The 18,050-nt window shown below is 39.1% G+C and overlaps 1 protein-coding gene across 1 annotated transcript in view; it reads right to left on the reverse strand.

Moving 5' to 3' along the window:
* Window positions 1-16,947, reverse strand: part of ITGA8 (integrin subunit alpha 8) — a 110,890-nt gene extending 93,943 nt beyond the window's left edge. The window contains exons 1-6 of the mRNA XM_031503826.2: window positions 16,763-16,947; window positions 16,521-16,645; window positions 5,361-5,461; window positions 3,352-3,475; window positions 1,888-1,949; window positions 893-938 (exon numbers count right to left, since the gene is read on the reverse strand). Coding sequence (XP_031359686.1) covers window positions 893-938; window positions 1,888-1,949; window positions 3,352-3,475; window positions 5,361-5,461; window positions 16,521-16,645; window positions 16,763-16,947 — 643 coding nt within the window. The remainder of the gene's footprint in view (window positions 1-892; window positions 939-1,887; window positions 1,950-3,351; window positions 3,476-5,360; window positions 5,462-16,520; window positions 16,646-16,762) is intronic.
* Between the last annotated feature and the right edge of the window lie 1,103 nt (window positions 16,948-18,050).

Below are 18,050 nucleotides of genomic sequence, written 5' to 3' on the forward strand. Positions count from 1 at the left end.
GTAGATAATTCCTCTCAAGCTTTCTCCATTATTACCCTGGAAGCCTCAAGAATAAACATAAATCATTAAAACAAGGAACTGAATCATTATTGAACCATTACAAAAACACCTTCAGACCCATTTCAATCTACTCATTCAAACTAAAGTCACTGCACTGTACAAATGTAGTAGACCAATGAAAGAAACTTCTCAATGGAGAATTCAAAGCTATGAATTTCCTACAAACACAATCAATTAAATAGTCTTTAAAAAAAATTGCAAAAACACACATCAAAGAAGCTGACAGTGGGCAAGCTGGTAGGCAGAGGCTGGGAATCAGCTACATCATACATGTAAGAACAGGTTAAAACAATAATAACCTCTTCATCCTTTACAAAAAAAACTTCAGGGTTTTTCTACACAAGAAATTACATCTTGCAACCTACAGTTGCATTTGTGATGCAACAAATGAAGTTAAAATCCATGTATATAGCTGTAAAAGGCTGTGTTCAAAAATGAAGAGTAACAAACATTTTTAGAATAGTACATTTGCTCTAAAAATATTAGCAATTTTTAAACCTGAAGTATTTCTAGGGGAAAATCCAACATATTAATTAAATTACAAATACACTAAAATACCAACATAAAACCAGTTATTTGCATTTTTTTAACTTCCTATGCAATCCACAACCTGGATTTTCATGGCTTATTTTTGTGCTCAGCTGCTTGTTAAGCAATTCTTTTGATTTACATTTGTTGAAAATAATATCAAAGACTGGTTATCTTAAGCCAACAGAACAGTGGAAATCTAGAACAATGATACTTTCTTGTATCATTCAAGTGAAACTTGCATAATCAAGTGAAACTTTCTGTTTCACTTCTTAGATCCAGTTAACCAGCCAGATGAACATACCTTGCCAATAAAAACTACCGGGCCCGCCTACTATCAGGTCTCCATTCTACAAAAAGCAGAATTAAATAAAATTACAAAACAAAAGAAGACAGCAGAATTGAGCATGCATGGGAATAAAGCAATTTAAATGACCAAAATAATATCAGAATCATGATAAAAGAGAATAGCCATATTCAAGGAAAGGATGTAGGAGCATGGATGTGCAGGAAAATCCACAGTTAAAAAAATTTAAAATCCCCCTATGCATCTACACTTGAATAAAAGCCATTTATTTTACCACTAATATAACATTTCAAAGATTGCTGCTTATTTGTAACAAAACAAAGCTAACAGAAAAGAGGGTGCTCAAATTCAATGAAACAACAGTAATGTTTTAGAGATAATTATACAATGCAGCTGCAGAATGCTCAAAAGAATGGCCGTGGTCAAAGTTACCTGAAGCCTTGGTGTTGTAAATAATGCCCCAGATAAAAACAATTTCACAAAATTTATCCTTTCTCCCACAACATTGTTACTGGACCCCCTTGGTATTTAAGAAAATCTAGTTCTCTCCCTTAAGTACTTTCATCCCCACATGAGAATGGTTTTGCTCAATGACTAGTCTGCCACCAAAAGCATCCTTATATAGGCTATTTTAACCTTTTAAAACTAGTTGGTTCCTGCCCCACTTCTTCCTGGAAGTCAAGTAAAGTATTTTAAGTGGTACAGACTGAGATAGAAGCACATAGAAGTTTTTGCCTAATTAGCTGTTAAGATAGACTGAGACGAAGTGGAATGATGCAAAGAGATAAGCAGGTCCTGATTGAGTATTTATTTTCATTAATGAAACAGTAAAGTCTGAAGCTTGAAATGGAGGAAAGAACTGGCAACAGCTTCACAAAACTTTCCATATCCAACCGCATGGAGATAAACTCATGATCACTGAGACAGCACTTCAATACTGCAGATATATCATAATGACACTTGGTCAAAATACTTCAGAAGCAGAATCTCACCTTGTAAAAATCTAAGCTGAAACCTGCTTGACAAAAGCCTTGTCCTTCAGGATCTGCATTGCCTGCAATTATGAAGGTAGAAGCATTTTATTGATTTTACAGTGCATGTGGAAGATAACACAGATACTTATGGAGCTGTAATGCTATGAAGTGTAATACTGCCAATATATGTGAAAATATGTATTCTTTTTTAGAAGAGGCAGAGCAAATCAAGACCTACGAGATCCTGATCATGCAGTCCCTTGTGAACATTTTGAAAAATAGGACCTGCTACTTGGGACTATCTCCTCCCACTGCCAGGAAAGGACTCTTGAAACAACTATCAAGGATTCAGTTTTAATTTAGCTGGACATAAAAAGTAAAAAATTCAACAAGATTGTAGAATGCTCATCACAGTCTGATCTGTCAGAAAAATCAGGGTTTACTATGGTGTTGTCAAAAAACCTTGACACAGTGTAAGGGTCAAGATAGGTACATGGAAAAATAACTTTCCTGCTTCTGACTACTTCTATTTCTATTCTCCAAATCCTTATATAATTGTGCAAAGTGTGCTGTCCTGCATCTTATGCCAATCCTATGTGTGCCAGAGTGCCCAAAGACTGTGGGATTGTAAAACTGAGAGCAGGAATGGCCTCTTGAACTCCCTCTTCAAATGACATAAGCCTTTGCCAAAGCCCCAGTGAGACATCAGCAAGTACATAAACCAGATCTTAAGGTCACCATTTCTTAGTGATTCATCTTCTTTCTGTGCCTGTTCGTGCACAGACAAAGATTTAAAAAGGAGACACAACAGAATTCTGCTTAAAGCCCTACTACAATAGGCATATAATGCTGAACAAGATGAATGACTGATAATAACCTAATGTGTAGTATTTTCTGCAAACTTCTAGATAGCTGAACCTGGTTCAAAATATACATGTGGTATATTCCCCTATTCCCCAAGATGTAAGGCCCAGAGACAGCTACCACATTCTCAGAACAGCAGTGTTAATGTGCAGGCTTCCTTCCATGCTGGAAGTTCTTCACAAATGAGCTCTTGTGGATGATATTGGCATGAGTGATGATACAGGCTTGTGTGTTTTTATGCAGGGTCTGATCTTCAAATCATGACCTTGTGATGAGACATTTATACTCAGCATAAGTATGAATAATTGGTTTAATATGCTGTCTGGTTCTTATCTAGATCTGTTTGCTATGTTTTCAAGCCACAAAAATTGAACCAATTATAGCTCATTACTATAACTGCACACACTTAATTTACTTAGTTTCTCCTCTTTCAATTAATTATACAATAAAGCATCCAATAGTTTAATGTTATTTTTTCCTCACACCCTCATTCAATGCAATAACATCCTATAGTAACCTTCATTCTATCAAGACTCAATGGTGTGAAGACTGAAAGAATGAAAACATGCAATGCAAAATCAATTCCTTCAACACAAGACTGTTCACATTAATACTTACTGTTACGACAAGGTGAATATTCAGCATAGGCACTGAAGTTCTGAATTGCTACATAGCAGGTGCCAACAGGGTCCTTCTCAGGGCTGTCTTTAAGGGTTCTCCAATGATACAAAGGAGCACAAGCCTATAAAAACAGAAATATGAAACATAAAGCATAAATACGTTCACACATTCTTGCATCTGGCAAATGTAGTTTTTAATAGGCTATGTACAAGGATTCTCTCTGGTACTATATCTTCCACATAGCAATGATGACTAGACACTAACAGAAGAAAATGCAGGATCACTGCTTCATATAATTTCATTATAACTTGAAAAGCACACTGATGTTTCACTTATAGCCCTTGGCCTCCCTAAGACACAAATAAATCCTTCATTCATGTCCTGACTTGTCCTGCTCTTTCAATTACAAACCTGTCTGCCTCTGACAAGGTATTGCCACTATTTACAATATTGTATTAGCCTTCATTCTGCAATCAGTTCTAGCTGGATGAACCACAGTGCTACTCAGAGCTTACCACCAGCCAGAGCTTGTGGGGCAATGGCTTAAGGAACAGGGACACTTCACACAGCCCTGCCTAGGAAACCTTGCATATTGAAACAGAGAGCAAAACCAGAGTGCAGCAAAGAGGAGTATGTGTCCCATGGGGGTGATTTTAGGTACATCTGACATCAAGCCAAATGGATTGAAACAAGAACAATATGATAATAAACAGTTTACTATTCAATCTGTAGCTTAAAAAACCAATTCCTGACAGTTTGATGACATTTTCTCTTAGCCTACAATGCTTAACAGAAAAAGTTTTCCAGCTTTGCTGTCCAATACCTCAGCTACCCCAAATAAATGAAGTTTGGTCAGTACAGACACAGCACATCTGCTGGAGATGAGTTTTTCTAATCACTTGATTAAGATTTCACAAATGGTGGTAAAGAAGCATTTTATTTCAATTCGTGAATTGTTTAGTAGAGTACAGAAAATGAAAAATGTTTATCTATTTTTAGGAATTTTTAGAATTTTTATGTTTACTTAGCCCTGTAACAGAATAGGGTGATGATTTACTTGCCCAGTTTCATTTCAGAATATTTCTGTAGGTTAATGACAAGAGATTCAGTATAAGGGAAAGAATTTCCTTTCAATACTTCCTCCCTTATGATTACTTTTTAAGTAGTAATTAGAAGTTTTAATCAAATCCCAAGGTAAATTTTTGTTTGGTAATTGTAAAAACTAGTAAAACTAATGACCAAACAAATTATTCTTATCACAATTACTTCAGTGCTGTTTTTAATGTAAACCTCAATGCAATTGGAAATATAAAATGTATGTGCATAAGCAGCATCACTGTCAATTTTACTAGGCAATAAAGAATACCTGCCCACTGCTGGGCCTCTATCCATACAGGTAAAACATTCAGTGAAACTGGAGAACACACACTGCATTTTGATAGCCATCTTGATTTGGAGCTTTTTTATCAGCTGATTTTATCAGCTTTTTTTGCAGCTGTTTCGCCATGACTATGACATAGCTCTTCAAAACAATGTAAATGTGACAAAAGAGGTGTTTTCCTAACTGAACATCAACAGAGGTTCTTTGCTTTCAAAATATTTCATTACATTCAAATACATGCAATTTCACTATATTCTGTATTTAACATTCCAAATATATCTTCATAATACCAAACATTTTATAGTAGACAGCTATCACTTCCTGTGCATCTCTGAAATATGTCCTGTTATATTATCTGCTAAAAAAATATAATTTACTTGCACAACAATATGACATTCTGCTATTTTCACATGGCAGCTGAATCAGTCTGCTGATCTTCACTTGATCACTTCAACCTGATTTTATAGGTTCCTTTTGATTTTTGAATTATATACATCCTCTGTTTTATAAATCATGCATAATCAATGAGTTACTTCCATAATGTACACACAGAAAGCTATTAAATGTATAAATTTGACAAAAATAAACATTATTTCCAAATAAATATCAAATGCATAAGACTTACCACAACTTTCTCTTTATGAGCTTTGACTGTTGCCCCAAACCACTGATTTGTCTTAAATTCAATAGGTTCCCTGGTGCCATTGACTTTAATTTTCCTGTTGTCTGATAAAGAAAGAAGCACTATGTTGACAGCTTATTTATAATACAAGTGAACAGATTAACAGATATATTACATTGCATCCACTTGTCATCCAACCCATTTTTATTATCATTTAACCTTTTCACTGGTCAGCAGAAGCCAGCTTAAATTCACACAAGAAAATTCAAAATAATAACACTTAAACTTCAGAAAAGAATACACAGGACTGAAATAAGAAATGCAGTGTTTCCCTCTGCCAAAAAAAAAAAACCAAACAACCAAACAAACAAATGAAAAAAAAAAAAAACCACACAAAACACCAAACAAGTTTGTTTGGAATTTGTGATGAAGATTTAACAAAAATCTACAAAAATAGGTGAAAAGCTCTAAAAAGTTTTCTCAGATGTGGTAGAAACTTTCCATGAAAAAAGCATGTTCCATAATTAGCTTTTGTCAAACAAATGACATTTCTCAGCATGCTTATTCAAAGACCAACACTATAGATAGCAAAGGACTTAGTTTTTAACAGAATTACATGTGTACACACTGTCACAAGAGACAGCTTCCTAATGTTGCTTTATATACACTCTTGCAGATGTCAGCATAAGAGAAGCCATCTGGGCAAAGACTCAGGCCAATTATAATGCATTTCAGGTTTTAATAAAAAGCAGACATCCCTTCCCTTCTGCCTCAGTTCTCTGAAGTAAACTGATTTCCCATATGTTCATGAGCTATGCTCTTCCTTTACCAGTCATTTCTAATGAACTTTTCAATTTATACATAAGCAGGGCATTACTCCTACCCCCTTGTAGCTGCATTCCCTTATGTTTGTTTCTGGTTCCTGTCAGGAGGGATTTCAGAAGAATCAATCCTTTTTAGTCACTCTTAGTGAAAATAAAACCACATACTGTATACCTTGGAATGTTAAAAGAAGTGTCAGATCATATTCTAAGGATTTACATACTTTTTAAATAACTGAGAAAAAATACAGCCACCATTTAAAAAGTCAACACTCCTTGGGATTTGACCAGCAGGGATACAGGAGATACCTGAATGTTTTCTAGGATGTTAGCTCACCACTGACTTCAGCTTATGGTAACCTCATAAATGTTATAAACTGAATTAGAATGAAAAACGCATCATACTTGGAGAACAAGGGTACTCTATCTCTGTATTTTTTCCTAATAAACATGAAGGAAAGTTGAATGGGAATGAATCTTTTAAAGTTTGAATGTCTCTAAGGAAACATCTTCCTTCATGTAAGTATTTGCTTCTGTGCTGTGGCACTTATAGTAGCTACTGTGGAAGTTCATGCTTAGAGAGATAAATTTCAGGAACATTTAGCTCTTAAAAATTCAGGAATTATAATCCAAAAAATACTCTAAAATACTAATTTTAAAAATGCATTTCATTGAAGTTAGGCCTAAACTTGTGTGGATGTGAGAGACAGTGTATTTGACACATTGCATGGTAGGTGCTGCCAGCTCCTACCTAGTTGTTGGCAACACTACTTTCAATTATTTTTTCCAGTGAAGTCAGACCCTTTCAGACTTTAAAGGTTTCTTTTTACTTTTTTTAATGCTCCAGCAGATCTGAATATGATCACTATCCACAGATGCAGTCCTGATACAAACAAAAATTTTGAAGCTTGAAAATCAGCCACGGCCAGCTCACAGCTGCCAGTGCTAGCCTGGCTCTAAGGATAATCATGGCCAGTATTCTAACTTTAAAGGAGCTTACATTTTCAATCAGAACAACATATTTTTCTATTGGCAACGTATATCAACATTTGAAAAGAAATTAAATTTTAAGACTTGGACAACCATTTGCAGGATTTATCAAACCACAGCTGAATTTATCAGTAAATCTGCAAGAACTGTACATACACACATGCTCAATCTCACCTCATTTAGTGGCATATGGTGAGTAGGAATCCTTCATCATGTGGCATGGGATTTTCATTATAAAATAATTTGAAAAATACCACAGAAACACAAATTAACACATAAGGGTTTTTTCCCTAGATAAATATATTTTGATAGAAATTTTCTAATCAGTTTTGTTCAGCATCCTTGCTAGAGCTGTGGAGTCATATTCCCAGTTACCAAGGTTATGCCTTAAAATACAGTTTAGTCTTTTGTATGTAACCATCAGTATTTAAGAATGCTATAAAAATTTACTGCTTTCCATGTAACTTTAGCAAAATGAAGCAACATACACAAGTAACTTGTCTGAATACACACAAGCTGCCACTATTGTGCCTTGCTGCAATTATCCACTTCTGAGCTAGTCACCAACTTACATATGAGGACATGAACTAAGCCAGTTCTTTTCCTCCTAAAGCAAAACTCTGAGAAGGTCAGAAGAATCATGTCCTAAAAGTACCTAAAGTACCTTTTTTTAAAAAACCAACTGTAAACAGCCATGGATGACCATCTTAGATTAGACTTGGACAAAGATTATTCATTCACCCAGGTAAAAAAAAAAAAAAAAATCTTTATATTCCTTAAAGCAGCATTATCTTAGCATTTCAAAAAGTAGCATGTCTGTATCCTGACAAACCATTACATGACAGGGAAATATCTCTCCTTTTGCTATTTATGGGTATCTGAGGCCCACAGGCTAAGTCTATACTGTACCTTACCCACAGCTATATTTTTGTGAAGAACAAAAACTTGGTGAGACGTCAGGTTACATTCACATATTATCTTCTCTTCTGGAGGAGAATGCCTGGCCCCTTTTAGGAAGGAGTCCAGGCTATCTTGTATCATGATATGTGACACTAGTGCAAGAACAGCAAGAGTACAAGCCAGCAGCTGGGCTGGGCACACAACGCCTGAGCCTGTCCACAGAGAGGTCCAAGCAGTGCCTGAGTACCAGCTGGGTTGCTTCAGAGCCAGCCCAGGAGCTGTTCCAGTCTGGATGACTCGCAAATTTGGCTTGAGACGCAGCTCTGGAGTCACTCATAATGATACTGCCTAAGACTGTACTGCAGACTAAGGCCCAGACAACCAGGAGTATGCAAAGAGCAGAGAGATTTATAAATATAAATTTAGATATGAGGACATCCTTAAATTGCATTTCAGCAAACCCAAAGCACTTTATTGTCTACTGCAGGAGCCATGACTCCTATACATGGTACTGCCCTACAATCCTACAATTGAGATACTAGGGGCTACCAAATGGAAAAAAAAGTCTCTTACTTTGCCAAAACAGTAATTGGACAAATAGAAAAAAATTGAGTTCAGACAGCAAAAAACAAACCTATGTTAAGAGCAATAGTACAGATTCACTTGTAGGAATTAAAGCCTGAATCTAGAGCAGGTGTTAGTGCAAATTCATCCTTTACACACATTAGAATAATTTGGTGCTTTCTTTGGGAATTGGTCTCCTCTCAGTCAGCTCATCATAAACAGCTTAATAGGCATGAATCAAACATTTCCCTTACCAAATTTTTTTATAATAATTAATACCTGTATAAGAGATGTATGGGCAAACACTGGTAATTACTTAGTGTGATTCATTCAGCTGTTGAAAACTTTAAGTAAAAAATGCAGCATCTTTCATAATTTAAAAATACTCAAATGAACAAAAGCAAATCAAGGTGGTGATCATTCAAAGGTTGGACTCCTTGATCTTAGAGGTTTTTCCCAACCTAAATGATTCTGTGATTCTGTGAAAATATTTTAATCAAACTTAACATAGGAAATCAATGTTTCCAGTCAAAGCAAAATATCTGTCTATGTAACACACTTGCAGCTCTTTCACATAAGTTTTCACCATTCTGGAATTTTGAAAACTATTATGTCTAAATGATCTGGGTCTATTTGCTTGTATGTGCTGGATAAACACATATATCCATCAACCAGGCATCTGCAGCAGGTTCAGCTACACTCTGCCCTCAGAATGTAGGGCAGAGTGCCTACATCCATGATGGTAAATGCTTTTCAAATATCTGTTTTGATATACCTGTGTACGTATCTATTCACATCCATCATATAAAAATATAGTTAAAATATAATACCTGGATTTCATATATTTGTACATAATTATATATATACAGAGTAGAGGTGAACAATTACCTAAATCTATCCATACATGTATAAAATGTGAATACAAATGTATAAAACAATCAAATATCTCTAAAATTTTATACAGGTAAAGTGAATATCCCTGACATGTAGATAACACTTGGAATCTTATGTACACTTTTGAGACATCGCTACTTGCAGGTGTTTGACCCAAAGAAGAGAAAGCAAAGGATGATCTATTTGTGCTTCACCCAGTGTTCAATAGGTAGAGAGAAGAGAGTGACAAACTCCCATTTGAGGTATGCAGCAAAAGGAACAGGGGCAACAAGACACAAGTTGCAGCAAGGGAATTTCTGAATAAATCTTAAACACTAGAAGAGATTCCCCAGAGAGACTGTGGTTCTCTCCCTCTGGGGTGGTTTCAGAAGCTGGCTACAAGAGGCTCTGAGCAACCTCAGTTAACTCTGAAAGCAGCTCTGCTGCATCATTAGTGTTCTGGCTTACAGAAGGGGAGAGGGAAAAGGAAGAGTCCTGGCATACTCGCTTCCATATTCTAGAAATGAGGGAAACAAGGGAATCTTGACAATCCCACCATCAAATCACTACCATAAGAGTCCAGTGATGCCACCCATTACAAAGCAGAGGTAACTCAGTAACTTTCACAGTGTCACTGTTATTAGACCCTCACCAGAGAGACTGAATTCAAATGCAACGCTGAACACTACATATGATCTAGGGAATTAAGCCAAACAATTGTTTTTAATTAATGCTGGTAGAAAAAAACGGACTCCAAAGTGTTGAGGAAGAGTAAGGATATGCAAAACAGTGTCATGATGAGAAGAGTTGCTTCTATATTTAGATTTATCTGGTTCTGCAACAATCTACTTTATATGCGGTTTTTACTGCAGCTTAGCTGCTATTCATATGAGTCATTTTAATTTAATAGATCATATCTAGAGAGCTTTACTTGGACACTCCATGAATCAAAAAATGGAAAAGAAACCATCAAACTGAGGATTTTTTCTTCCTAAATATAATCTGATCAAAAGCAAATTAAGACCTCAGGGCTTGAACTAACATAGCTAAGAATATTTTTTCCTTTCTTTAGATAGGGCTGAGACTTAGAAAGGAAACTCAGGAGAGTCTATTATAAATCAGAATGCTATGAGTGTACCATAAAGTTCCAGATAAGGTCTTACTGGCATAGTGTACTAAAATGTGTCAACATTTAGAAGTACAACAAAGTTCTCTCTCAGCAATTTCTTTTGAGATGCAAATTCTGTTTTATAACAGGATTCTAAGTTTTCCCCAGAATCTTACTATCTCCACAGCTAATGATTTTTTCATGTAACTAAAGCTCTCAAGTCCCACAATACATCTTCTCCTTATATAGTACCTGGGTACTGTTACAATCAGCTCAACTGCTGGCCAGATTAGCTCATGTTTTTTATCAACTGTGTGCTTGGTCAGAACTGATTTACATCCCCCTTCCCCCTTCCCTGCTCCTCTTCAGAGGCTGTTCAGATTTTTTTCCAGCTAGTTTAGAAAAACATAACCTATTTTAGTAAAACTGGTAGAGTTAACTGATAGCAAAGAGAACACCCCAGTGTGTTCTGGAAATTTAAGGGAAGGGGTATCTGAAATTCTGCCTTCGGGACCTAATTTAAAATATAAGAACTTGATGCAGCCTATTAAATATTATAACTAAAAGTAACCTTAATAATGATTTTCCAAAATTTGAACTATTAGCTTTTCACCAGATTTCAAATACAATAGTCTGTTTTGGAGGGTATTTAAGTCTGCTTCTGGTTGCAAGATGCTTTGAATGGTTCAGAAGTTTCTTAGTTAATCAAGAGAGGAGAAAGTTTCCTTGATACTGCTCTCCTGCTACCTCTCCTGGCAGCTGAATGGAAGAGCACACAACTGAAACAAGGACTTGGTAATTCTACCTCAGCGTTAAGGCAAAAATAGCCCCTGTAAACCCATTTCATCCAGAAGAAACTGAAAAGAAGTTAGCTTTGTGTAGGCAAGAGAGGAAAGACAGACCACAAGCCTTTAATATGATGCCAACACTTGTTTCCCTGTCCTCTCATTGAGTGTCAGAGTATCACAGACTTACATTGCAATGCAACCAGACAACTCCACAAAGTAGGGAAACAAGGGAGAGGAGTTACTGCCCTTCAATCTATATTTCCTGGAGTAAGGGGATACTAAAAGCCCTTCCATTATACTTTATCTCAGTTCCCTGCTGTAATGGAGCAGGTTAAAGCACCCATTGTGCTCTCAGGGGCAGTGCTTTGAGCTTCTTCCCAGAGCCTTGACCCTGGCACACAGATTTAGGGAGCTTTAAAGAAGTGCAAACATGGGACTGCAGAGCCAGTTCTGTATCAACAGCAGGAAACACAGAGAGTTCCTGCTAAAGCCCCTTCTTGGCTGCAGGCCATATCACTGGCCAGCCCATATGGGAACGTCCGGTTACATGACTTGCTTATGGATGGGTCAGCTGAAATCCTACATGACAAAATTTCATGCTCCTTCCCTCCTTTGCCCCTCTGTTGCTTGTCAGGAATGCCATTTCATCAATAGGATTAATTATTGCAAGTAAATAACCTCGTTGCTTTGGAAATCTCTGGGTTAGCTACCATGAAAAAGAGAGATATGTGGCCTGAGAAATGAGTAACCATCTGGGACAGCTCCATCTTGAGCAATTTTAGTTAGGTGATGTGCTTTTTGGAATGGGCTGCAGATACTCCTGCACCTCAATTAACTCCAATTAAGCCATCTTCTCAGCAGGGTAGTTTAGCCCATATACATTTCCACATTAACACAGGTTATGGAGCTGCCCATAGTGCCCAGACCATCTTGGGCATTCTAACACTTGCACAGTGCCACAGAGATGCTTTCAGCAGTAGTCGTGTTTTTGAGTATCACTGCTAGTAGTAAGGAGCCCAGTCTGTGTTTGACAGGTTGAACATGGCACTTAATAGTAGTCACGCATTTTTTAAACTGTTTGTGTATCTTTCACTGGGAATACAGTGTCTACTCTGTCATCTGATCTTAGCCTCTGAGGAAAAATAAAATGAGTAAGGGGGCTTCATAAACCATAAAACTTTTCTTTTGTCATTTAAAGCTTTCATGATCCAAAACATAAAGTTTAATACTGAGTGCCACAGTCTGTGTGGTAAGAGGGAGGTTACCTGCACCTTGCCAGTGACTGGGTGCACCCCTTGCAGTGTCATATCCCTGATCCACTGGGCAACACTGCAGCTGGTTCCCACCAGTGTCAGGATGTCCATTCAGTTAGGCCTGGCACTCATGCTCTCCCTATGCTCAGGATATAGACTGACATTTTTTTAAAATAGCACTTCTGCTATTTTAAAAATATATTACTCACATAACTAAATAAACAAACAAATAAATCCCTTGACCCAAACAGCCTTTACAGAACCAAAATTCATCCTATCTCACCACTGAACATCATAAAATTAACCTAAGCAAGACTAAGTTCTTAACTAAGGTGTCTGTCAGTTACTTAGTTCCCTCATATCACTTCTTGAACAAATGCCCCCTCTAAGGCAATAAATAGTTTAGAAATTCAATGGATTGCTTTTCTTCTTTGCCTTTCCTGACTCATGAGCCTGCTTATGTTCATCATTGCCTCTTAACAAGCCTTAAATGTTGGTGAAGAGAGATTTTGTTCCTTTTTAGTTAACAAGGCATATCTTGCCATTCATTAAACACCTCAGTAACTGTAAAACACATGATAACTGTAAATTAGTACAAGTAACTCCACACCACAATATCTGAAAATGTCCAGAATCTTGACTTAAAGCCATCGCACAATACTAGTCAGTATCCTCACTGTTTTCATTTAGTAGGACTGAGATAGTAACACTGTCAATACAAGTAACACAAAAGCATTTGCAAAAAAAGGAGTCTTACCTGAAATTAGCTGTACCTATTTCTGTGGAAACAGAAATAATCTGTGCAGTTACATGAGTCTTACCAATTAGATGTCCACTTAAGATACTTGTTTTTGGCAGTAAAAGCACAAGTGCACACACTGTATGTTCCCTCCTCAAGGGCAAAACAGAACTTGCATTGAATGCAACCTAGCTGAGCTTCATTTGTGCATCCAGTCCTCAGAAGTAGAAGACATAAGTCCTCATGCTCATACATTATTTAAACCACTGTCTTTCAACCTCTTGGATTTGTTCATCTCTTGAATTTTTATGTAATAGAGAAAATTATAGTTTCTGTGACCTGGAGCAATTCACATATTGAACTTTAGATATAGTATATGTGAGTCTGCTTGACTTTGACAAATTCTTTAGAATTTAGAAGTCCTCTCCATTGAACTTTTGAGGCTGAAAAATGCCGATTTAGCAAATTCTTTATCCACTTGTTGGTTCACATTGCCTTTCTTTCTAGTCCTTTCCAGTTCCATTAAATTGATACTTCTGAACTTAATTAGGAATGGTCCAAATTATTTAGTAGTTTTGGTTTTTTTTATTGCACTTTGCTTTGCTTATCTAACTGAAAGAGATATTATTTAGTTACAGTCAAGAAGAAAATATTGAAATATTGAAGCTTAACTGCATAAAAATGCATCAAAATGAAATTTTCCAGCTCTGAAGCAGCCTCTGTAGTTCTTCTGTTTTGTTTCAGAAAACATTCCCAAAGCTTTAAAAGACTTCTAAAGATCTCCTACAAGGCATGAAACATTAATCTTCAATATTAAAGCTGCTACAGCTGAACTAGTATTCTAACAACTTTTGAATGTTTCTGTTTTTGAAGAAAGAATAATCTTGTGGTAAAGGCACTAGAAGAAGAAGTTCCTGAGTCAGTTACCAGTATCATGATGAACTTTTTGTGTGATCTTTGACAACCCAGACTGACTTCTCTCTGTTTATTAGAACAAATACTAAAAATGGGAATAGCAATATATTCTGAGTGATGTTGTAGGAGAAGGCATAATGAGTACAAGATGCCTGTACTGAAGCCATGAACTGAAAACACCCCACGTATTTACCAAGTCTAAGTCCCAGTAGGTATAATACAGCTAAAGGCTTCAAAAGAAACGTTGTGTGACAGATTATTTGAAATAGTTTCTCCTAGGACAGAGCTCATGCAGACTAGTCTGCTTGGGGGAACAGTGGAAAAGATAATAATGCATATGATGGGTTTGGAAGAGAAAAAAATTACATGCAATATACATCCAGAAATCAGCAAAAGAAGTCATCTAAAGCATATTGGAGATGGCCTTTCTGTTGCTGTCAGTGAAGGATAGGGTGTGGTACAAGCCATACAAACCTTCCCGGGGTCCTTGTTTCCAGGACATTGCTGAATTGTGCAAAATGACACATTTCCTGCCCTTGGGACTGGACCTAGAGGGCCAGGGACAGCAATTCTAAACCTGCCTATGCTGCCACCCCTCCAGCAGGGACAGTGCATCTCTGCCTACACCACGGCTGCTCTCTGGCTTAACTTCAGCTCTCTACAAGTCAGGATTCTATCTAGAGGACACAACCAGCTCAGGAAGACTTAATGAACCACCCTTTGGAGATTCCAAACTGAACAGTTGTGTGATACAGCCCAAAGCCTTACTGATATACTTACTCCCCAGTTTGTTTGTGCCTTTATTCAAAATATCTGTAAAAGTATCTGTGAAAGGACATCACTGTAGAGTATGGAGCTGTCCCAAGTTTCCCACAGGAAAGTCAGACGTCCTTCTAGGTTTCATCACTAGATTTTCATAAATTTTTCAAAACTCCCCTTCAAACAATATGATGGAATTTTCATTTAGTCTGTAAGTTTTCTATTCAAACTTGAAATTATTTTGTATAGAAAATGCATTCCACTTTTGTTACATGAACTGTCTAACCATAAGGTGGAAAATACATTAATATTTACTGTATTTCCCAGTTTTATTTTAAATATGTACACTCAGGACATATAACAATTAAAATAATATATGCATACTATCTATATACATTTCCATTTACATATATAACCAGATGCTGTACATAGTTTTACCTGCCCTAGTAACCAAACACACACACATGAACTACCATTTACTATGTTTTGAAGAATGTTCAGCATGATGGGACAGTCATCTTGAACAGTATTCTTAAACACTAACACAGTAATAAGATGTGGGTGGCTGGAGTTGGGAATAGTAAAGAAGTTCACTGCTTATTTGCTGCAGTTAAGTGAGCTCTTCTAATTTAACTTCTTTCAGAAAAAAAAAATTGTATTGTGTTCACATTTCAATAAACCACAAATACTAAGATTAAACATAGCCTACAGAATAATAACTTTCACTTAATGGTCAAACTGTCAAAGTCTGCCTAAATAAAGGAATCAGTTTTAAAGTCTCTGCAAACACTAGGTTTAAATTATTTTCAAAACCTATAAAGAGACAACAGAAAACATAAACAGCTTGAATTGTTTAAAACTTGTGTTCCCTCTAATTAAATAAGAAACATCTGTCTTGGGATTTTGGAAGTGGATGTAATCTATGCATATTGTGCCTAATTTGGTTTGCATCTAGCTTCAATATTCTGAAACAAAATTCTTGCTTTCTGAATAGAATTAAATAAGCACACCACACGAGGCACTTCATCCATCTGAAGAGCCAGAAATCCCCTCGTTGAAAATAACAGCAAACACTAGAAATCGGGTTATTTCCATGGTTGAGAGAAGTGGGAGACAAGGCTTTTGGGGCTTTGTCTTCTGAACATGCAAACATATTTTCAAAAGCAGGAATCTGCCACAAATACCTTTCAGCAGAGAAGAAGAATAAAAAAAGGCACCTATTTAGATGAACTACTGATCCTGGAGGTCAGAACCCTGTTACTTCTCTGGGGACCATTTAACCCTTCCTTGCAAGAGCACACGCATTCAGACTCCCAGGAGCGGGATTTCTACCCGGGTGCAGATACTCGGATCAAAGCGGCCCAAGCAGAGGGACCGCGGAGGAGCCGCGGGGCAGCCGGGCCCGGCGGCCGACGCGCAGGGCGCTGCGCCCGCGGGACAGCCGCGCACTTACTGGTGTTGTCGAAGGGGATCTGCCTGCACCGGGCTGCGGGCCAGGCGCAGTAATACACCGCTCCTCCTTCCACGATGTCTGGCTGCGTGGTGTTGGCTTTGGGAGCTCCCACCAGGACACTGACCCTGCGGAACACACCGGGAGGTCACCGCGGCGATCGGGACAGGCGGGCGACGGGCGCTGTCACCCCGCGGGTTCGCCCACCGCCTTCCCAAAGCGTCACCCCCGGCGGCGGCACTCACGTGCTGGGGTCGGGGATGTAGAAGTCCACCGAGTACCCGAAGTAGCTGCCCGGGGGTCCGCTGTACACCGTCAGCTTCTCCTCGTCCAGGTTGAAAGCCACCAGCGCCGGCGCCCAGAGCAGCGCTGACAGGAGGAGCAGCGGGCGCTGCCCGCGGCGGGGCCGCCCGCGGCTGAGGGGCAGCATCCTCGCCGCCTCCGCGGCCGGCTCCGGCCGGCGCAGCGGAGCGCAGTTGTGCGGCGGCCGTGCGGTGCGGTGTGGAGCGGTGCGGTGAGGAGCGGTGCGGTGAGGAGCGGAGCGGAGCGGTGAGGAGCGGAGCGGTGAGGAGCGGTCCGGCTGCCGCCGTGCGCGGGCGGGGGCGGCGCGGCAGGCTCGGCCCCGCTCGCCCCCGGGGGAGGCGCGCTCGGGCGCCCCCTGGCGGCCGCGGCCGGGGCAGGGCGGCGGCGCCCGGCGGAGCCGCGCCCGCGGAAAGCGAGCGGCGGGAGCTCCGCCGGTGGGGCCGCGACGAACGCCGGCTGAGCGGACAGCCCGCGACTGCCCAGCAGCTACCGATGGCTGCCGTGGGCCGGTCGTGTTCACGGGGGGACATGCCGGAGTGTGGGCTGGTGGTTTCGAGTCGAATTTCTCTCGACTTCCATAATTTTCAAGGGTTTGAACTGAAGAGCCTGGTACTTGAAAATCTCTTTTAGGAAACTGAAGTGCATTGAAAAAAATGTAAACCTCCCTCAGACTGTTATTTGTTTGCTCGGCATGGCCATTATTAAATAGAAACCAAAGAACCCCAGGAACGATAAAACCCCTTCTAACCACGGGAAAGATGCAGACCCGGGCACAGAGTCCAGAACACGTTAGAAGATGCGATTCCTCTGTTCTCTCCAAGTTTCCCTGTCAGTGCCCGGCTACGCGGAGCTTTAATGAGCTGAAGGGGGCACCTCGCACTGGCTCAGAGCACAGCTCTGTGCCCTTAGCACAGCTCCATGCAGGCACAGGTGTCGTGCCGCTTTTCCCACAGAAATAACCAGCTGAACGTGGCACATAAATGGAACTGTGCTTTTAGAAAGCTCCTCTGGTAATTTCTTCATAAAGTAATTAAAAAGGATGGGCATATATAATTCCTGTCTTGAGCTGTTCCGCCCCGGCAAGCTCCACAACAGAGTTTTAACTGGTTTTGTTAAGGATGTATAGAAAAACCTGGCTGCCTGAAATGCTCCCTTCCCCTACGAAGCTAAGTGTGGTATCACATTCACATCTTGAGGGGACATTATATTTTTTTTCTGACCAAAGGTAGG

The sequence above is a fragment of the Lonchura striata genome, chromosome 1 (assembly GCF_046129695.1).
Source record: "Lonchura striata isolate bLonStr1 chromosome 1, bLonStr1.mat, whole genome shotgun sequence".
Taxonomy (NCBI): domain Eukaryota; kingdom Metazoa; phylum Chordata; class Aves; order Passeriformes; family Estrildidae; genus Lonchura; species Lonchura striata.